At 39.5% G+C, this 19278-nt stretch overlaps 1 protein-coding gene across 2 annotated transcripts in view; it reads right to left on the minus strand.

Moving 5' to 3' along the window:
- Positions 1-19278, minus strand: part of AKAP6 (A-kinase anchoring protein 6) — a 389020-nt gene that overhangs the window by 219967 nt on the left and 149775 nt on the right. The window contains exons 6-7 of one of the 2 annotated variants that reach the window (XM_040257143.1): positions 14532-14628; positions 13253-13416 (exon numbers count right to left, since the gene is read on the minus strand). In XM_040257143.1, the coding sequence (XP_040113077.1) occupies positions 13253-13416; positions 14532-14628 (261 nt within the window). Of the gene's footprint in view, positions 1-13252; positions 13420-14531; positions 14629-19278 lie in introns of both variants that reach the window. The other variant, XM_040257142.1, reaches the window with a different exon arrangement.

Consider the following 19278-nt stretch of genomic DNA (forward strand, 5'->3'; position numbering starts at 1 on the left):
ATCTATTTATAAAATAAAAGTAGAGCTACAAAAGTTGGAAATAAGCTTAAGGTTACCAGGTGGTAAAGTGGAGGAGGAATAAAGCTTTTCAGGCGTTATTTTCTATTAGGTCCTCATCACTTCCCTTAAATATGTAGATACTCTATGTTCAAAAGAGCCAAACCATTCACTGTTCACCACTCTTTAGATGTCCCTCATATTCTCCATATCATGATATTTCCTCTACCTAGCGTGCCCTCCTAATATTTTCCTACTAACAATTTGTCAGAATACTAGAGATCTCCACAAAATACAAATTCTCTTAGAGGAAAGAGCTTTCCCAGGCACCATGAAATTGAAATAATGTCCCCTCCACAAAATTTCTCTATTTCTTTTGTCCCTATCTCTCATTATAGTATTCATCACACAGTCTACCTTAATTTAGAATGATATGTGTGTGTGTGTGTCTAGTGTTGGGAAGTGAGCATGAAGAGGAATAGTGTCCTGTCCAGAGCTATGACATCATAATGTAGTTATGTACTCAATATTTATTGATTTTAAGGATGGATAAGAGCAGTGTAAGTAGAGAGAACAGGAAAAGTCCTGGACAGAAGCAAAGAGAAAAGAAGGGAAAAGACATTTGGAAGATGGTGAATTAATTAGAACATTAATGAAATGAAACAGTGACATGAATCTTGACTAAGCAGGTAGAGTCAAGGGACAGGGTAAGGAATTTGGTCTTTATGCTGTCACACATGAATTTTAAAAACCTTTGAATAAGCCTGAGTACCTAATATGAGTTTGGAGCCTACATTTTCTATCAGTAAGATAAAAATGATAACAGAAGGTACAACTACTATATTATTGAGAAGAATGAACGAAGGACTTCCCTAGTCCAGGGGCTAAGATCCACATTCCCAATGCAGAGAGCCCAGGTTCAATACCTGATTGGGGAACTAGATCCCACATACTGCAGCTAAGAACCTGCACACTGCAACTAAGACCATCGCAGCCAAATAAATAAAAAAATGAATATTAACAAAGAAAAAGAATGAATGAGATAATCCAGACATAAACCTAGACCATAGTAAGCCTGCTAACTATGCTGACCCCATTAATACAGCATGTTACACACACACACATGCATACTTTATGTGATAATATCCATGATGTCAAAAATAAAGACAGTTTTTCAGGCTTTGACTTCCAGACTAGAGAAAGGAAAAAAAAAGACAGAGGGAGTAAAAGGAGAGCATTAATGTCCCTGAAGTGACTTAGGCAGATGAGCTTCCCTAGATGCATACTTCCTTCTTTTATCTTTCTGTGCCTTCTCTTGTCTTAGCCTCCTGCTTTAGGCTTCCTTTTTCCCTCTTCCCTTTCTCACACAGCAAGATCCATGACCCTGCTTAACCCTGCACGGAGCCAGTGCTGGCCTCTGTGGGCCAGATTAAGTACAAAGAAGCCACTGCCCCCTCCTAGCGCAAAGTGGCCTGGAAGCTGCAGTGAGATGGGTCCCTGGACTTTAGCCCAGCAAGACTTCAATTGAGATAATGTCCCCTGAGAAACATTAACCTTCATTTTGATACAGTGGGAGGTAAGACTGGGGATGTTCTGTGGGGCCTGGTGGCACTATAGTACACTGAAAAAATCTCTCTGTCTCTGTTAGCATCAACCATATAAATGGCTATATTCCAACAGACTTCCAAGGAAAAGGAAAAACCAGTATGTGGACACCTCTGTGCTTTCTGACCTCACTGGATGGAAGAGACACTCCAGGTGTGAGAACAGTTAAACGAACATTTGGAGTACTCAGGGTGTTGAGTGCAGGTGTGTGTACATTTGAAAGCTGCTGTTTTATAAGAAGTCCTAGGTGACTCAATAAACACAAAAGCCAGAGCAACCAAATCCCTTTAGCAGGGCTCTCCCCAGCTCAGATGCTCCCCTGCCAGAAACAACACATTCGGGGGTAGGGGTTGGGGGGCGAAGTGTAAATCACACACTGAGGTAATTGTTTCACACTTTCAAATAATTTACTTATTAGTTTTAAAGTGGATTTTAGAAGCATTTCTGTGTCTTGCCTTCTGGTTTTGTTTTGTTTTGTGTAAATACTTCTAGATTAAAAAAAAATGCTGACCCCCATTGTATATCAAAAAGTAACTTGAATGTGTTTATTATCTTCAAAATAGATCAGGCTGAGTTAAGAAATGTTAGTTCTGTCTATAAAAGAGGGCTGCCTTCCATAGAATGTAACTTTGTATCTAATACCATGCATCTCTGCAACTCTAGGTGTTACAGATTCAAAGATTAGGTACTCTTGACTAAAAAGGAAAAAAATAGACTACCTACTCTTGTCAATGACATTTCCCTGTCATTGACTAGAGACACCAAAGAATTTCACTCTTCAAATCGCCCAGCACTGGAAGTATAGTGCGAAAAATCAAGATAAGGTATGGTTTTCTATATCACAGAGACCATGATGGGGCTGACCATTAGCTATCCTTTGACCTAATATATATTAAATCATCGCCGTCATTTTTTTCAGTCACCTAGTTAGAATGACAGACTTCTGTTAAAAAAAAACTCATCTTGGGCCACCCACACATCTGATAATATGCAAATTTAAATGCTTCAAGGAGATTAGAAGAACTATCTTTTATTCGATTCCATCACAAATTTAGTAACCACAACTCATCTTCAAAGAAATAACTCACTTTTGTTTCTGTCTTTCAAAAACACTTTTGAAGAAAAGTTGCCCTTCTGTTAATAAAAAAAAAAGGACTACTGGAGAATCCACAGTAGAAGAAAGCGCTCTCCCTAGGTACTACATTTCAGGACTGTTTATACATTTCAGCAGGAAAGGAACTGGATACTGGCTTTTAGGAAGAATTCTGTAAGGAAGAGGGGGAATTGCTAATGCATTTACTACTCATTTGCTTGCATCAAGAACCCTGTTCCATTTCAGTCTGCCAACATCCTAATTAAGATGATCTAAATCTGAGGTGATCTATTATTCTAGATCTAAGATAGCTCAATCTACATTAGACAAGATGTTACAGTGTGTGCTTACAATGAGATGATAAGACCACTGAGCAGGAAAGCATGTCTTTCCTCATGTCTAACCCAGCATGGGGCAGAGCTCTCTGTCAGCACTCAGTAAATAATGGCCAGGCCTTTGCCTGTTGTTTTTGTTTCTACTAATTCAATCTTATGATGTCATTTCTGGTTCCTCTGACAACATATAACTGTGCTCTTGTTTTGAAAAAAGAAAAGAGTAAATCACCTCAAGTAATTCTTTATATACGTCAGTACACATACAAGTATGACTGACCACATAGAAATGCAATTCCCATTCAATATCTTAAGGCTGTTTCTGAAGTTCTATATTAAAGAACATGCAACTCCATAAGTATTTGAGCCAGAAAAGAAAAGAATGCAGAGACAATGCTTTAGAAGAATCTGGATCAAATTCCGTTCCAGGATAATAATATCCAGCTGCACTATTACCCAAGAAGTACTATATAATACAGAGACAAGATCATAAAAAGGGCCTTCCCCAATCAGCCTCTTTCTCTTCCTTCAGTTAAAGAAAGTTACCCATAGTTATTAGCATAAATACTAGGTAAAGACTTGAGTGTCTGGTAAACAAACAGAAAGTATGTGTTACTATTAGACTTGCCCTCTCTTGACATCTAAGAAAAGGCTAGGTGGTTAGCAACATAGCCAAATCAGAGTACACACAGACACCACTTTCTCAGCCAGTACCTGAAACTGTCATTTGTAGGGCTGAGCAAACATATTTAAGAAATGTCCTTAAGCTTGCTCTTGTGCTATTGTTGAACAGATAACATTGATGACCTTCACAGTCTGATATCCATTTCCAAAGGGATGACAACTTCAATCTACAAACCTCAAAAGAAACCAGATAAAATAAGCACAACCCTAGAGTTCAAAGCAGCTAACCCTCTGCCTCCTTTCACTAAGTAAGTGAAGATCTTGGTTGGAACCCAGGCGAGGTCACCCTTTCTATTTGCTATAAAGTTTACTGAATTTACATTAAAATCTTCAAATAGTCTTTGTTTTGGGAATGTATATGTTTCTTTAAAGAGGACAAAGGAACCATTGCTGTGTGCTTTCAGTGATGCAAAGTTTGAGATGTCAGGCGGGGAAATCCCGGCCTTGATTCTAAGACATCCATAATGATGGCAAGCTCTATAGGTAAAAAATAAAAACAGGGATAAGAACATTTTAAAGGAGGCAATGTGCAAAATTTAAGAATGCCTTTTTGCTTTCAGGATTTTTGTTTTTTGCCTTGAGATGTAAAAAAAAATAAAAAAGAAGAGGGAATGTAGCCTTTGTTTGGAGTTAGACACTCACTGTGTTTTGAAATCCCTCCAGCTATACACCATACAGAATTTTAACATACTAAAAAAGCCTACTTCAAAATGATGAACTTTCACCAATCTATCTTAAAACATATAATTACAAGCATACAATTCTTGGATCGTGTGTGCCAAAGCTCTATTTCTAGAATTGGTGAATTTTGTTCTCTATTTCCATGTATAAAAGATCTCACAGTCCTGGGAAAACACTTTTTTTAAAAAATGAAATACAACAAATAAGGTATGCTGCCGAGTCCTGGGGGAGAAGTTTCCCAGAGTCTTTGAATTTCCTCCTATCTTCCTTCTTTACAAGATTTCTAAGACCAAGCCCTTTTCTACAGTCTCTCAAACAAGTAAAAAGAAAAATACCCCCTAGATATATTCCTTAGATTTTCTATTATGCTTCTCAAGTTCCCATAGCTTCTGATGTAAACCTAAGATGAATTCTAGAGTTATTTTTTTATTATGTTTTAATTTTATTTCCTCTTTTAGGTCTAAGATGAAATAGATGATCATAACTGCTATGCTTGAAGATATATTTCAAGGCACAATTTGTACATGACCTGTGCAAGGTCATGTCACGGAAAGAGGGCCAACATGACAGACAGCGAGCGAAATTCAGCTTTTAGTCTCTCAGAACTCCAGGGTTTAAGCTTCTATGTGTGCAATATGTTTCTGTTTAAACAGGGTATTTTAGATACTTTCTGTATAGGGATCTCACTCTGACTTGAATAGTGTCAGTTAGAGACACATGAGGAATTATTGCTCAAGTCACTGATCATTAAGGGTCATTTTTTGTCACATGAACCTGGGTGTGGCAAGCTGGCCTAATCTCGTCCAAAAGGTTGCAAGTTTTCTGCATGTGCTGTCCTCTCTGCCCATCAATTTCACTTGGGCAAAAATCCTTCCCTGTTTAAAACATCAACTGCCCTCTAAGTCTTTCCTTGAGACCCTACTTGGGGTTAGTTAATTCCTCCTCTGTTTACTCACAGAACTTGTACCCCTCTCCAGTATTCTTGCCTGGAGAATTCCATGAACAGAGGAGCCTGGTGGGCTACAGTCCATGGGGTCGCAAAGAGTCAGACACGACTGAGCAACTAACACTTTCACTTTTTCACTTTCTACTAGAGTAATTGTTAGATTCTATTACAATTATTTGTTTGTTGTCTCCACCACTAGATTATGGTGACATATTTACCCTAGTCTGACATATTTACCCTCATCTGGGGCTTCCTATGGGCCCAGCGCTTGTAAGCACTTCAGATATGCCAACTCTAAATCTATATCACAGTCCCTTGAGGTGGATGTTACCATTGCCTCCATGGTACAAATGAGGGGTCTGAGGCAGGGAAGTTCAGTCACTCTCTGAAGGACACATTGCTAGTGAGTATCAGGTTGAACACAGACAGTCTGACTTCTGACTGAGGAAGGCAATTCAGCAACATTAAGCAAACAGAAAGAGTGACCATTCTGGTTTTGCCTCAGTTTCTTAAGTTTAAATTTAAAAATGGATTTTCTTTATCTTAAGGTGAGTTTACCTCCACCCTTGACTATGGATGAGTTCATTTGTCTAGAGAAAATTCAACCCAAACTGAGGAAGAGAGAACTGGCTGGGAGGCAAAGGCCTGGGGTGTGGCCCGCTCTGCCAGGTCGAAGTCTTGACTCTCACGTCTCCCCCAGGTCCACATCCTGAGATGTCTACAGAAGCCTCTCCTGTGGCTGCTTTTAGATATACCACACTGCGCACATAGTAGGACAGGAAATGTTTTGGAACAGAAATACTATTAATAGGAAAGACCACTTATGTTATTCTTTGTAAACAGATGTGAGTTGAGAAAGACATTTTCACTTAGGAGGTGATTCAAATACAGAGGATTTTTGTTTTTGTCGTTTTGTTTGGAACTGAGACATCCAAGTTCCAAACTTGGGTGACTGGTGATGGAAGTACAGTCTGATGCTATAAAGAGCAATACCGCATGCAAACCTGGAATTTAGGTCCATGAATCAAGGCAAATTGGAAGCAGTCAAACAGGAGATTTCAAAAGTGAACGCTGACATATTAGGAATCAGCAAACTAAAATGGACTGGAATGGGTAAATTTAACTCAGATGACCATTATATCTACTACTGTGGGCAAGAATCCCTTAGAAGAAATGGAGTAGCCATCATAGTCGACAACAGTCTGAAATGCAATACTTGGATGCAATTTCAAAAATGACAGAATGATCTCTGTTCGTTTCCAAGGCAAAGCATTCAGTATCACAGTAATCCAAGTCTATGCCCCGACCAGTAATGCTGAAGAAGCTGAAGTTGAATGGTTTTATGAAGACCTACAAGAGAGACCTTCTAGAACTAACACCCCAAAACGATGTTCTTCTCATTATAGGGGACTGGAATGCAAAAGTAGGAAGTCAAGAAATAGCTGGAGTAATGGGCAAATTTGGCCTTGGAGTACAGAATGAAGCAGGGCAAAGGCTAATAGAGTTTTGCCAAGAGAATGCACTGGTCATAGCAAACACCCTTTTCCAAAAACACAAGAGATGATTCTACACATGGACATCACCAGATGGTCAATACCGAAATCAGATTGATTATATTCTTTGCAGCCAAAGATGGAGATGCTCTATACAGTCAGCAAAAACAAGGCCAGGAGCTGACTGTGGCTCAGATCATGAACTCCTTATTACCAAATTCAGACAAATTGAAGAAAGTAGGGAAAACCACTAGACCATTCAGGTATGACCTAAATCAAATCCCTTACGATTATACAGTGGAAGTGACAAATAGATTCAAACGATTAGATCTGATACACAGAGTGCCTGAATAACTTTGGATGAAGGTTCATGACATTGTACAGAAGGCAGGGATCAAGACCATCTCCAAGAAAAAAGAAATGCGAAAAGGCAAAATGGTTGTCTGAGGAGACCTTACAAAAAGCTGTGAAAAGAAGAGAAGCAAAAGGCAATGGAGGAAAGGAAAGATATACCCATTTGAATGCAAAGTTCTAAAAGGAGAGATAAGAAAGCCTTCCTCAGTGATCATGCAAAGAAATAGAGGAAAACAATAGAATGGAAAAGTCTAGAGATTTCTTCATGAAAATTAGAGCCTTGATGTACTCCTTTTCCTATTTGGAACCAGTCTGTTGTTCCATGTCCAGTTCTAACTGTTGCTTCCTGACCTGCATATAGATTTCTCAAGAGGCAGGTCAGATGGTCTGGTATTCCCATCTCTTTCAGAATTTTCCAGTTTATTGTGTTGACTTACACAGAAGAACTATACAAAAAAGATCTTCATGACCCAGATAATCATGATGGTGTGATCACTCACCTAGAGCCAGATATCCTGGAATGCAAAGTCAAGTGGGTTTCAGGAAGCATCACTACAAACAAAACTAGTGGAGGAGATGGAATTCCAGTTGAGCTATTTCAAATCCTAAAAGATGATGCTGTGAAAGTGCTGCACTCAATACACCAGCAAATTTGGAAAACTCAACAGTGGCCATAGGACTGGAAAAGGTCTGTTTTCATTCCAATCCCAAAGAAAGGCAATGTCAAAGAATTCTCAAACTCCCACACAATTGCACTCATCTCACACGCTAGTAAAGTAATGCTCAAAATTCTCCAAGCCAGGCTTCAACAGTATCTGAACTGTGAACTTCCAGATGTTCAAGCTGGATTTAGAAAAGACAGAGGAACCGGAGATCAAACTGCCAACATCCATAGGATCATTGAAAAAGCAAGAGAGTTCCAGAAAAATATCTATTTCTGCTTTATTGACTATGCCAAAGCCTTTCATTGTGTGGATCACAACAATCTGTGGAAAATTCTGAAAGAGATGGGAATACCAGACCACCTGACCTGCCTCTTGAGAAATCTGTATGCAGGTCCAGAAGCAACTGTGGGAACCGGACATGGAACAACAGACTGGTTCCAATTTGGGAAAGGAGTGTATCAAGGCTGTATATTGTTACCCTGCTTATTTAATTTATATGCAGAGTACATCATGCGAAATGCTGGGCTGGATGAAGCACAAGCTGGAATCAAGATGGCCGGGAGAAATATCAATAACCTCAGATATGCAGATGACACCACCCTTATGGCAGAAAGTGAAGAACTAAAGAGCCTCTTGATGAAAGTGAAAGAGGAGAGTGAAAAGTTGGCTTAAAACTCAGCATTCAGAAAACTAAGATAATGACATCTGATTCATCACTTCGTGGCAATAGATGTGGAAAGAGTGGAAACAGTGACAGACTTTATTTTGGGGGGCTCCAAAATCACTGCAGATGGTGACTGCAGCCATGAAATTAAAAGACGCTTGCACCTTGAAAGAAAAATTATGACCAACCTAGAAAGCATATTAAAAAGCAAAGACATTACTTTGCCAACAAAGGTCCATCTAGTCAAAGCTATGGTTTTTCCAGTAGTCATGTATGGACATTACAGTTGGACTATAAAGAAAGCTGAGCACCAAAGAACTGATGCTTTTGAACTGTGGTGTTGGAGAAGACTCTTGAGAGTCCCTGGGACTACAAGGAGATCCAACTAATCAATCCTAAAGTAAATCAGTCCTGAATATTCATTGGAAGGACTGATGTTGAAGCTGAAACTCCAAAACTTTGGCCACCTGATGTGAAGAACTGACTCATTTGAAAAGACCCTGATGCTGGGAAAGATTGAAGGTGGGAGCAGAAGGGGACAACAGGGGATGAAATGGTTGGATGGCATCACCAGCTCAATGGACATGAGTTTGAGTAAACTCCATGAGTGGGTGATGGCCTGGTGTACTATAGTCCACGGAGTCGCAAAGAGTCAGACACATCTGAGCAACTGAACTGAACTGAAATATCCAAATCAGCAAGAGTCAGATATATTTATTTTTCCTCCTGATATCTAAATTCATATCTCAAGTCCCTTCAGATCAATGTCAACTATGTCACCTTTTAATCCCTTTCTAATTCTGCATTTTACATATATTTATTTTTCAGATTCAAATAATTTTTACTTATTGTAGAGACTTAGAAAATTCAAAGGTATTTTAAAATATATAATTGCATATTTAGGCCTCTTCGAATGTTTGAAAATTCTCTTCTAAAACATTAGTTTTAAATGGTTATGTAGTATTTCATTGGGATAAGATGTAGCATAGTTTAATTAAACAGCCCCTGTTTTTGAACATTTTGAAAGTGTGAAAGTGTTAGTCGCTCAGTCATGTCCAGCTCTTTGCAACACTATGGGCTGTAGCCCACCAGGCTGCTCCGTCCATGGGGAATTTCCAGGCAAGAATACTGTAGTGGGTTGCCATGCCCTCCTCCAGGGAGCTTTGTGACCCAGGGATTAAACCCAGGTCTCCTGCATCACAGACAGATTCTTTACCATCTGAGCCACCAGATACCAATGGTTTGGTATTGGAAGTAACAAGAAGACAGATATTCTTTCACACTGTTTTGAGGATCCCAGTTATGTGAGGATCACATAGCCCTGTAGGAAGAGGTTTTCTGGGAGTTGTAGAATGCAGATTCTGGGGCCCTACTCAGGTAACTGATTCATTTGAGGTGGGGCCTGGGGAAGGGGGTCCTATTTTCGAGAAGTGTTAACATTGCCTCTCATTTCATAATACCTTCTCCTCATTGTGTTTAGCTATCTTCTTTATTTCATCTGTCTCCCACAGAATGAGCAATAGTGCCCACTTCAAGCTGGCCCTGGTAAATAGAGCCACAGGTCCTTGTGAACGCAGGTGACTGCACCATCTCTGCTCATCCACCACCCCGACTGACCCCACTTACCCATCCATGCTCCACACCAAAGCCAAGGACAGGTCATTATTCTATGAGTCAATGATGTCCTTTCCCTGCTCACTCCCAAACCCTCCCCTTCGCCCCCACAGCCACACAGCTTCCCTCGCATACTCCCCGCTCCCCACCAGCTGCAACAGCCTGTTCACAGAATGTCACTTCCTCAAGGAAGTGCTCCCCCACACTCGGATCTCAATCACTTCTCCCAGCCCAGCCTCCGGCTGCTCCCTTTGCTTTTCTTTCACAGTCCAGCGTGGCTTATAAAAGCATGGTTGTGAGATTTAAGTCTGTCACTCCACTTCACCACAAGCTCCGTGAGACAGGTACCGAGGCAGATTGTTCATCACTGTGTCCTACCCTGAGCAGTGCCAGTAACAGGCAGTGCTCTAGGCAGTGTTGAAAATAAGCTCTGGGGCCAAAGGGCTCAGATTCACATCCCAGCTCTGCTACCACCTATGTGACCTTAAGCCAGTTGCTTCTCTGTCCTCCATTTTTTTCCATTGGGAATTATAATAGTACTGCTTTAAGGTGTTAGAACTGAACATGGAACAACAGACTGGTTCCAGATAGGAAAAGGAGTACATCAAGGCTGTATATTGTCACCCTGCCTATTTAACGTCTATGCAGAGTACATCATGAGAAATGCTGGACTGGAAGAAACACAAGCTGGAATCAAGATTGCTGGGAGAAATATCAATAACCTCAGATATACAGATGACACCACCCTTAAGGCAGAAAGTGAAGAGGAACTAAAAAGCCTCTTGATGAAAGTGAAAGTGGAGAGTGAAAAAGTTGGCTTAAAGCTCAACATTCAGAAAACGAAGATCATGGCATCCGGTCCCATCACTTCATGGGAAATAGATGGGGAAACAGTGGAAACGGTGTCAGATTTTATTTTGGGGGGCTCCAAAATCACTGCAGATGGTGCCTGCAGCCACGAAATTAAAAGACGCTTACTCCTTGGAAGAAAAGTTATGACCAACCTAGATAGCATATTCAAAAGCAGAGACATTACTTTGCTGACTAAGGTCCGTCTAGTCAAGGTTATGGTTTTTCCTGTGGTCATGTATGGATGTGAAAGTTGGACTGTGAAGAAGGCTGAGCGCTGAAGAATTGATGCTTTTGAACTGTGGTATTGGAGAAGACTCTTGAGAGTCCCTTGGAATGCAAGGAGATCCAACCAGTCCATTCTGAAGGAGATCAGCCCTGGGTGTTCACTGGAAGGACTGATGCTGAAGCTGAAACTCCAGTACTTTGGCCACCTCATGTAAAGAGTTGACTCATTGAAAAAGACTCTGATGCTGGGAGGGATTGGGGGCAGGAGGAGGAGGGGACAACAGAGGATGAGATGGCTGGATGGCATCATTGACTCGATGGACGTGAGTTTGAGTGAACTCTGGGAGTTGGTGATGGACAGGGAGGCCTGGCGTGCTGCGATTCATGGGGTCGCAAAGATTCGGACACGACTGAGCGACTGAACTGAACTGAAGGTGTATGTAGTTTGTTGTGAGAATTAAATGAGAGAGTACACAAAAAGTAATGTACAACACAGTAGCTGGCATGGAGAACGCATCCAATACAGGGTAGCTTTTAAAAAGTAATCACTCGGTATATTTTTGTTCAATAAATAAAACACAACAGAGTTTTCAGGTGTGTCCTTTTTCATCATCACTGCCCCCTACTCCAACCAAAGCATCAGCCCAATCAACTTCCACTACAGTCTGATCCTTGAAAGAACAGCATTTCTGCCCTGAGAAGTCTGCTGAAGACACTCCCCGTTCCCTGTTATTAGTTCCAGCTCTGATTCTTTCATCATGTCACTTCCTAAAATATGCGCTCATGTGCCACGACACTTCTCTTCCTTCCTTCATGTATTTCCTGAAATGTGACCTCCTCCATGGAGCTTTCTTTAAATGGAACTGAGCTCATCATTCTGTCCTCTGTTTCCAACAAATAAGGTAAAGTTTGTTGTTTTAAGATTCCAAAGCTATAAAGCACCTGAGCTTTTCAACTAGCTGCATGGCCTCACCACTGCAGAACAGCTTGGGTTTCTCCTTGCCTGAACTTAAGACTGTGAGGCTCAGAGGGCAGAGCATTTGTTCAACTTGCTCTGTATACATGTAGCCCAATGACAATCCACATGGAGGCTGAATAAATGTGACTTGATGATGATTTAATTACTTTGTCCATGCCAGGAATATAAGCCATGAACTCTTAAATCTGTTTCCCCCATTTTATAGTACGTTTCTATGCTGAGTCTATTATGAGACCTGTTTTCTGCATTAACTTTCACAAAAGAACAAATACAAAAGAAAAGAGAGATTGAATGAAAATATCAAATTAATAAAATTATCTTCCACATCATGAGTCCAAAGATACCTCTAGAACCTTGGCACACTGTATTAAAAGGTGCCTCATTTAAAATTCAAGTTCATATGCTTTACAGATTATTTTGTAAATCTAAAATAGATGACCAAAACATGTCAATATTCATTTTTAAAGTTCTTGTTGTATTTGGTGCATGCACCATTATGGAGAACTTACACACAGAGCAAAAAGATTTGTAGCAAAGCATATGACCTTCTTCCCACTACAATGACCATCCCCTAATTAGGCAATGCATCTGATAGTCATTAACAGGAATGAGATAATGAATCACTTTCTCTCTTCTTTGTTAATTTGCTGTAACCAAGCGGCTAATGGATGTCAGAGCTGAGTGATTGCACTGATTATAGTGATTTATAGTTGCAACAAAACAATTTAAAACCATTCTGATTATTCATGTTAAAGATGCTTTATGTTTTGTTTACTAAATGTTTTATGTCCCCCTTTTTCCTACCCTTAAAGTACTGTCCCCCTCCTACTCTGCCACTTTTCACAGAAAGACCCGTTCCTGGAAAACTTGAAAGTTGTAGGAGGCTTTTTTTATTGTTTTAAACTAAGCCATTTCATTTTGTTTATACATACCTATACATAGAGAGAGAGAGATAAAGTTTACCCAGTAGAAACGAAAAGCCTTAGGGGTAGAAAGAAAACTTCAGTGGTGCCTAGTTCAAAAGAAGACAGAAATAAGAGGAAATAAGGCAAACTTCAAGCCACTTACCTTGGGGCTTCCAGTCCCTTCCTCACCCTCCACAGACACATCAGTAGCCAGAATCTCGGCTTTGATGGTATCCAGAGCCTGGAGAATCCAGCTGTGTTGCCGTTTGATTTGCCTCTGCAGCTCCTTCCATTGACTTGCAATCATCCGCAGCATGTCCTTCAGTCCTTCTCCAAAGGAGGGGGAAAGCACACGTTAGAGACTCAGCTGTGTTTTTACCCAGTATTGTTTTTCATTTAAGATTAGATGGATATTTCCAACAATAAACATAATTTTAAGCAATCATTACCATCACCTGCCTCTCAGAACCGATACTGGGGGTTTTTGACTTGACAGAAGGCACAAGGACACAAAAATGGGAAAACCCCATAGTTGCATAGTTTAGAACTGACTTAGATTTAACACATGGACGAAAAAATGTATACAGAACCAAAATCACGATACGTAAAAATTATTAAGACTCTAGCTTCACATTCCAAATAAAAGGCCCTGTGTATATCTTTTTGTGGAGACTTTACAATGATCAGAAAATGCATGGAAATAAGTAAAGGTAATTCGACTTGAAATATAGTAAATGGGCCAAATTTAAGACAGCAGTCTTTAGCGTTAGCACATCAGATTAATGCTGCTCTTTTCTTATTGGGCTGTGGTAAGCTCAAAACAAGGGGCAAACTAATTCATCCTGTCACGGTCTTTTACTACCAGGATAAGAATAACCAAATGACCAAACTATTTTTTATTTACAATCTGTTTCTCATAAATACACTAATACTGAGGTAAGAACTGGTCTAAGGCTAAAACTCTGCTAATGCAATGACCAGCAGAGAACACGCAAAATGGTCATGTGTGAATTGGCAGGAAAATAATCATGTGTCTCTAGACTGCCTGCCTTATATCTGTAATGATACCTACAAGTACCCGGATGCATATGTATTATAACTATATGCACAAGTCTCATTCATTATCTTAATGTTATTTCCAGAGCACCTACATCGAAAAGCATGTCAATGTGAAGTTTTCAGGAATGCGATTTCAGCTGAAACTCGGGCGAACAGCAAGCCCCAGATAAAGTGAACAGACCATTTGGAGGCAGAATTTCATCTTATAAGTATCAAGCATTGTATGCAGTATATGAAACATTTATAAATCTTGAAGGTCAACCTGATAATGTAAATATTAATAATACATAAGGAAGTGAATATATGCAGTAATTTACAGCAATGCTTCTTCATTCTTAATAGTCTGGAGACATAAAGACTTGCAATATTTCAGGAGGATTTACCTGCTTTGTGAGATGCAATAAGCTCAAGAAGTTGGTGTCCTTCCTCCTCTACAGCTTCCTTGAGCGCACAATGACTGTCTACATTCAACTTAAAACTCTGCAAGGAAAAATATGAGCATCAAACCCTGGCAAGGCCATTAAACATAAAACATCCATATAAAATTACTTGCTACTTTTTATCAAGAGCCACACAGTTCAATTTACCCAATAGACAAACTAATTTGCAATACTAAAAGCTATTGATATTTGGGATCTGGGCTCAAAATGTTTCCATTAGATTAGCAGAGTGCATCTGTTTGGAAACAGCTGACATATCTAGAAATTCATTAGGTTTTTATGAAAAGTCACATCCCGTAGGCTATATCAAAAGTAGCAGTGTTCTATAATATATACTGAAATTCTACCAGCACATATGAGGTCTTTTCTTCACTTTTTTAGAAACATTAGTGCTAGCACTATTTATGAAACCATAAAAAACTGGCAACATAAATTATGTGCACATATATAAATCCATTAATATAGTAGGGTTTGATTTAGCTGTTTTTCAGATATCACACAAACTATGGAATACTGAGGTGAATTTAGGTGCTGTAGAGAGGAGTCAAATGTTTTTCAAATGTTTGAATTTCAAGCTTATTCCTTACAATGTGACATTGCTTTATAAATAAATACATCAAGCACATGAGGGTCATTTTTCACTTATGATAGTTACCCAAAAGATAAAAACTATTCTTATGGGTGGATTTAAACTCATAGAAATTTCTTGCAGGAAGCTTTGCATAATGTCTTTCATAGAATTAATTACTCCCCTCTCTTGGCTTCCTCTGTTCCTTATATCTGCTTCTGTTGAAGAATTTATCACACTGAATTCTGCTTTATTCATATATTTGGCTACCAAATTATTACAACCAAAAGACTTGCCAGTTTCACATTTATTTCCAACTCATGTCACATACAAGGTGTTCAATAAATATTTGCAGGAATAGTGGATATCTGCTGAACTGGATCAATAGGACTCTCTGAAGGGGAAGGTTTCCATTTTAATATTTCAGGAAACAGGGATGGTTTTTCCAAAGATGTTTTTCCATCTCTCGAATGTTATAAGGTGTTCCAAACACAGGAGGTCTGATGGAGAGTAATCATAGTAACCAATATGTTGAATCAATGGTTAGTCTTCAGAGTGAAAATCCAGCCCTTGACTTGATTAATCTGAAAAAGTATGGATTTTGAAAGACTATGTGCCAAATTCTGGCTTCTCTATAATAGGACTCCAAAATACATGATATATTTTGCTCTCACTAAACACTTGTTGAGCAATGATTCTATGTACTACACTGAATTTAGTATTAAGAATAATTGACAAGTTTGAGATGATACAGTGTTATTGGGAATATAATCCAGGTGAAAGAGGTTAAACAATCATATGCTATGAAATCAGGTATTAATTTTTCCCATTCTTTCATTCAGAAACCATATTGTGCCTCTTCTGTACACTGGAGAGGGTAATAGCAATTTAAGGGGTATAAGGCATGGCCCTGCACATCAAAAGGAACCTGAACCGTCTTGGCGGTTCAGGGTGAGTCTTTTTCTTAGTGGAAAAAAGGAGTCTTTTACTCAGAAGAAAAAGCAGAACAATCAAAGTAAGCTGAATATGAAGGAGGTAGAGACATAATCAGAACTTGGAATATAAAGATAAGAATTTTGATTTTTAAAAAATGACTCCAAAATGATGAATCATTTCATCTTACTAGAGACATAAGAAACAGTAAAACTGCAGCATATGGCAGAAAGAAACATTAGATTTCCCTGAGGGTTGTTCACTATTTCTTGTATTGTCCTCTTTCAACTACAGGTATTTGGTTGAACAAAATTAAGTATGGCAATATATCAGAAGCCTGATGCTTCTGGTCAATATAAGTTTTTAAAAATTACATTATTATGATTGTATAGCCAAAACATGGGTGTTATTTACTTTCTGCCATGATGGTGGAAAGCTTCAGCTCTGAAGCCATGTCATGCAGATTGAGGTGCATTTGTGTGTTTCAGGGAGAAGGGACATAGAAAAGAAAAATACTTGTGATCAGCCCAAGAGCACCAACACTTAGGAAGAAATCTAGAAAGAAATCTATTCTATAGACGATTTCCTCATAACTGTAAATTTAGCCCAGTGCTCTCTTTGATTCTGTTTACCTAAAACAGACAAGTGTTGAATGTTGGTAATCATGAGCTTCTGAAGGCGTGCATCAGACCTATGTCTCAACAAAAGAGGACCTTAGGACCTGTGAGTAGGTTGCATAATTTGACATAATTGAGGCCAATAGTACAGAATAGAAGCAGTTGGATCTGCTTCTGCCTCAAGATTATGTGGAAGGATTTGATTACGACATTGAAAAAAATGGTGTTCATTACTAAGAAAAAGATAAGCTGACAAGCTTTATGCTACAGAAAAGAACCACTTAATACAACTACAACCCAGATGATATTGCTTGATTTTCAGGTGTATCCATTAACAACTAATAACATCAAGTAAGGAATGCACAATGGGCCTCTGAGAAGGCAGACAAGCCAGCACATGAACAAAATTGTCAATGAAATTTCTGGCTGCTAAAGAATTCTGTCATAAACTCACTTGATTCTGTGCCCACCTCTTCCCTAGGGAAGGAAGCTTAAGCAAAAGACTTTTTTGTTGTTGTTGTTTCACTTGACACTTGGACACATTTCCATTCCTGTGCTACTAACACGTTTCCTCAGCAATGCCTTATGACATATGGTCCCTCTGCAGCATCCATAGCACTCCCTGAAAGTGCAGGGCATTCTCTGGAGGTTTAATTTATGGCAACAACACGGCCATAGGCAGGTACCACAGATCTGCATCACTGAGGATGATATGAAATTCCAAAACTATGAGTCATCTGGGGCTTACGAGATATTACATCTTTTTTTAGTGTTTTAAAGCAGCATAGAACTGAACATCCAGAAGAGAATAGCTAAGGACATGAAAAATACAGTGGCTGAGACAAAGGACCAGATTAGCAAAAAGATGATACATCAGAGGTTGACCATTGAGTATTCCCCTTAGCTCAACCTCTAGCCTCACCAGCTGTATATATATGGGTGCCTTACTCCTTGTCAGGATCCAGGGCCAGTGAGGCGCTCTGACTGCACTTCGACCATGATCACAGCTTTTACCAAGTAGATAAAGTCCTACGTCTTTATCCATACTATCCCAACCAAATTTCTGCAGGTCTCAGTTTGATGGAAGTATGGAGGTCACAAGGCTATGAAATGAAATCACGGAAATCTATGCCTTGATACACAAAACTCTGACAAATGTGAAGAATGTTATTCATGAGGGATCGTAAGAACTGATATGAATCTCCGGATATACGAAACAGTGGGAAAGACCATAAGCACATTCAGAGGCTTCAAGATCCAAAATGTCTGTGTTAGCAGAAGCACATCATGAACACAGACTTTCTGCTGTCCCCAAGGAATATTGTTAATGTGGGCCAGGTCCATTGAGGTCCATGAATTTTATGTTTGTGAACAGAGAGGCCAAAAAGAGTTACTGCATCTTTCTTGACATAATTTTAGTTTTCTTTTTAATAAAGCATATGTTAAATCAATAGTTATTTATTGAGTAGTCTCTACCAGACCTATAGATATAAAAGTTAACAGTACACAATACACATGCAACATGAAGTCTGTTGGGTAAAAGAGATCAAAAGCAAATAGCTGTATATGACCCAGTAAAAAATAAACATGTAATCAGGGCTTGATATATAACAGAGAGTGGCAGGGCCTTCAATTGAACAGTGATATGCCATGCTCAGTGAGATTTAGCTTTTTTAAAGTACCCATGCTGGCCAAATAAAAACAAGACTGTGGGCTATAGTCCGTATGACAGTGCTGGATAGGTACTGAGGGAGCTCAACTGGGAGCCAGGTTCTGCAGAGCCCAGTGGGGCGCTCGTGGAGAAAGGACTGGATTTCCACCTGGGGCTGGAGATACCCTGTCTTGCAGCAGGAAGCCGGGAGGCAGAAGCAGAAGCCACTTGGTGTGGCTAAGACAAGGTGGAAGAAGGGGAGCTGGGAGCTGTGGCTACACGTGTTATTTAACTCTAAGAGAAACAGAAGAAGTGGAAGAAGATGTTGACAACATGAGAGAGTGACTGGTAGAATTCTGTGTTCTAGAAACATCTTTCTAGCTGTTATGTAGAGTTGATTTTAAAAGGGCAGACAAGGAGACCATTTAGGAGGCTGCTAGGGTAATAGAGGCCAGATGTTTCTGCATGCTCATATTTTTTTTAATTAAAAAAAGGTATGCTTTTTCTTCTAAATGAATGGAAGAAAGAAGAATGGAGACAATCTTCTGTCTTTTTAAGTTTTTCTCAGTGCGTGAGAATAGCATGTGCCAGAATTTAGTTCTTTGGCTGTTCTGATGATAAATACCAGAGTTTTATTAGTCAGGAGTCTCCAAATGTGAAAGACATATTGAACTGATGAACTTTTACTCCCACTGTCATTTTAAAGAGATGGTATATATGCTGATGAATAAGACACCTCATGACACTTTTTCTTCACACAAAAGATTTTTACTACCCTAGGAAAATGAAAACTTGCTTTTTCACAAGGACAGGAGGAAGAATGTGTGTTCAGTCAGAGAAGCAGGGGCTTGAAAAGTCACCTGCTACTTGTCTCAGGCCATCTCTACCCGGGCTCTATTCTGAGCTGTGCCGAGTACCATC

Source organism: Oryx dammah, unplaced genomic scaffold (genome assembly GCF_014754425.2).
Source record: "Oryx dammah isolate SB20612 unplaced genomic scaffold, SCBI_Odam_1.1 HiC_scaffold_16, whole genome shotgun sequence".
Classification (NCBI taxonomy): domain Eukaryota; kingdom Metazoa; phylum Chordata; class Mammalia; order Artiodactyla; family Bovidae; genus Oryx; species Oryx dammah.